The 2,449-nt window shown below is 47.4% G+C and overlaps 1 protein-coding gene across 1 annotated transcript in view; it reads left to right on the forward strand.

Moving 5' to 3' along the window:
- LOC102382839 (trafficking protein particle complex subunit 12-like) overlaps positions 1 to 257 on the forward strand; it is a gene marked incomplete at its 5' end in the record, with an annotated part of 34,876 nt that extends 34,619 nt beyond the window's left edge. Inside the window, one exon of the mRNA XM_006034225.3 lies at positions 1 to 257. This exon is cut by the window's left edge and continues 113 nt beyond it. Within this exon, the coding sequence (XP_006034287.1) occupies positions 1 to 130 (130 nt within the window).
- Positions 258 to 2,449: the final 2,192 nt, after the last annotated feature.

A 2,449-nucleotide genomic window follows, 5' to 3' on the forward strand; every position in this document is an offset into this window, starting at 1 on the left:
TCTTTTCAATTTGACAACTATGTATGAATTGGAGTCATCCCGCAGTATGCAGAAGAAGCAGGCTCTGCTCGAGGCTGTAGCTGTCAAAGAGGGTGATAGCTTTAACACACAGTGTCTCAAATTAGGATAGCTCATTTTCAACTATTAGTTTTCTTTCTGAAAGGCTAATATTTAAATTGTACATACTCTTGCTAATGTGTAAATGTTCCTCCTACACTTGAAATAAAATCTCTTTAATTGTGAACTTATGGCATTATTACTACACTACTTACATGGTCTGTAACAACAACACGGGCTACCACTGTTGGGATTTTTCATTGATCTGTAGCCAGCTTCATTCATGTGGGTCTGTTACAATTTAGTCATTCCTAGATGTAGTGTACACCGACAATCACAATTACTCGGATGTATTCCTTTTTTATGTACGCATTTTAGCTAACTTGTCATAGTGGGTTTTGCTATAAACACTTTCAGAGAGTAGTGAACAAAATACTAAATCAGCTGATCTCATTACGTAGCTAAGATTTCAGGGGAATGGATGAGTAAGTAGCATGTATTACAAAAGTGAAATCCTAGCCACAGGTTTTCCTTTCAGCTACTTGTGCATATCCCCCAACTACCCAGGCCACACAGCTGAGTGCGTCACTCATGGTTTATTGTGGGAAGAGGGCTTAATTCAGTATTTAAATCCTCATGCTCTCAAATGAAACCTCTAGATCCACAGAAGAACCTGCTACTACCCTTAACTTCTATGTATTGCTGAAGAATCACTCCAGATACTCTAATACTTAAAATAGTCTAAGATGAAGAGAGATAAGCAGTGTGTACAAGCACAATAATAGGTAGAATTGATACTCAGTTATCAGTTGGGGTAGTTTACCATCATGCATCCTGTGCTGAAGTGATGCATCACCTGAACTACAGTGATCCAAAGCACCTCTTGTATTTGGAGTCTTAGACCACGCCCATGAGTATGGTCTCATTTATATCGAGATCTGTGGTTCTCAACCTTCTTAGACTCAAGGCACCCTTCAAAAAATGCCAGCTCTTAAGTTATCACTTATTTTTACTGCAGAAAAATAGAGCAATTCTTCTGTTGCAAAGGACTCAGAATGATCACAACAGGTCAGAATGGATTCCTATTTGAAATCTCTGGGCGCGTTCACACATGCAAGCACGTGCGCTTACAGCAGCTTAAATAGAAGCAGTGCAAATTTGAGCCGGGGCTTTTTGCTTCAGCACACGTGCTTGGACATGCACTTTGTTGTGGAGCAAATTGTGCCACTTGGGGCAAAATAACCCTGCCTGGCTCCTCCTGGATCTTCAGCCAGGGGGAGCTAGAGCCTGGGGCCAGTACCTGTGCTGTCCCCAGCAGTATAAAAAGCTGCCCTGTCCTGGCCCCAGAAGTATAAAAAGCTGCCCTGGCAAGTAGCTCAGGGCTACTAGCAGCTTCTGGGGCCCAGGCAATTGGTACCAGGGGACACTACCCCTTTTGCCAGCTGGATTGCTGAAGCAGCCCCGAGAGTTCCCTGCACCCTCTACCCACTGCAGCAATCTAGCAGTGGGGGCTGCTGCCTGGCTGGGAGCTGCTGTGCACCTGCCAGACTCAGATGGGGACTGCAGAGCCAGTAGAGTCATCTGGCCCCCCGGCGGCACTACTGCTATTTGTGCCCCTGCCCAGCCATCTGGGCAACTATCATCCAGAAGATGTTCCAGGTGTGGTGGCCTGCTTTGAACTGTCAAAGCATATCCTCCTGGCACCATCTGGCCAGGAGGTCAGCCACAGCCAGATGGGTCCAAAGTGCCAGCTCTGAGCAGGCAGAGTCCTGCCACTGGCCTCCCTAGCAGGAATTCTGGTGTTCCCTATTGGAAAACTGAAAAATCCCTGATAAAAAAAATCCCAAAGTCACTTTCTAAAATACCCCCAAATCCATGTTCCTCCACAAGCAAAACAAAAGACCACTATAGAGAGAGAGTGAGATCAGTTGGACAATGATCCGTTGGACAATGTTTTATTGATACATCTACATTGTTAAAGCAAGTCTCTTATCATAATAATGAAGTGCACTCTAAATACAGGTTTCATGAATTCATGAATCCATATTTTGCTGCGCTCCCACAGGGCGATGGCCCCCACACAAGGGGTTCATCCCCCACACAAGGGCTATGGCCCCCCAGCAGGGGGTTCAGCCCCCTAACAGGGGATTTGTCCCCCACACAAAGGGTTTGGCCCCCCCAAAAAGGGGATTTGGCCCCCAAACAGGGTTCATCCCCCACACAAAGGGTTCAGTCCCCCAACAGGGGGTTCAGCCCCCATACAAGGGGTACAGCCCCCCAACAGGGGCCAAATGGCCCCCGCAGGGGCTACCACCCCCTCTGCAAGGTCTGCATGCCCCACCTCAGCCCCCTGATTGCAGCCCCACCTGGCCCCACCCCCACCAGCTGCTGC

The sequence above is a fragment of the Alligator sinensis genome, unplaced genomic scaffold (genome assembly GCF_000455745.1).
Source record: "Alligator sinensis unplaced genomic scaffold, ASM45574v1 scaffold2_1, whole genome shotgun sequence".
NCBI lineage: Eukaryota > Metazoa > Chordata > Crocodylia > Alligatoridae > Alligator > Alligator sinensis.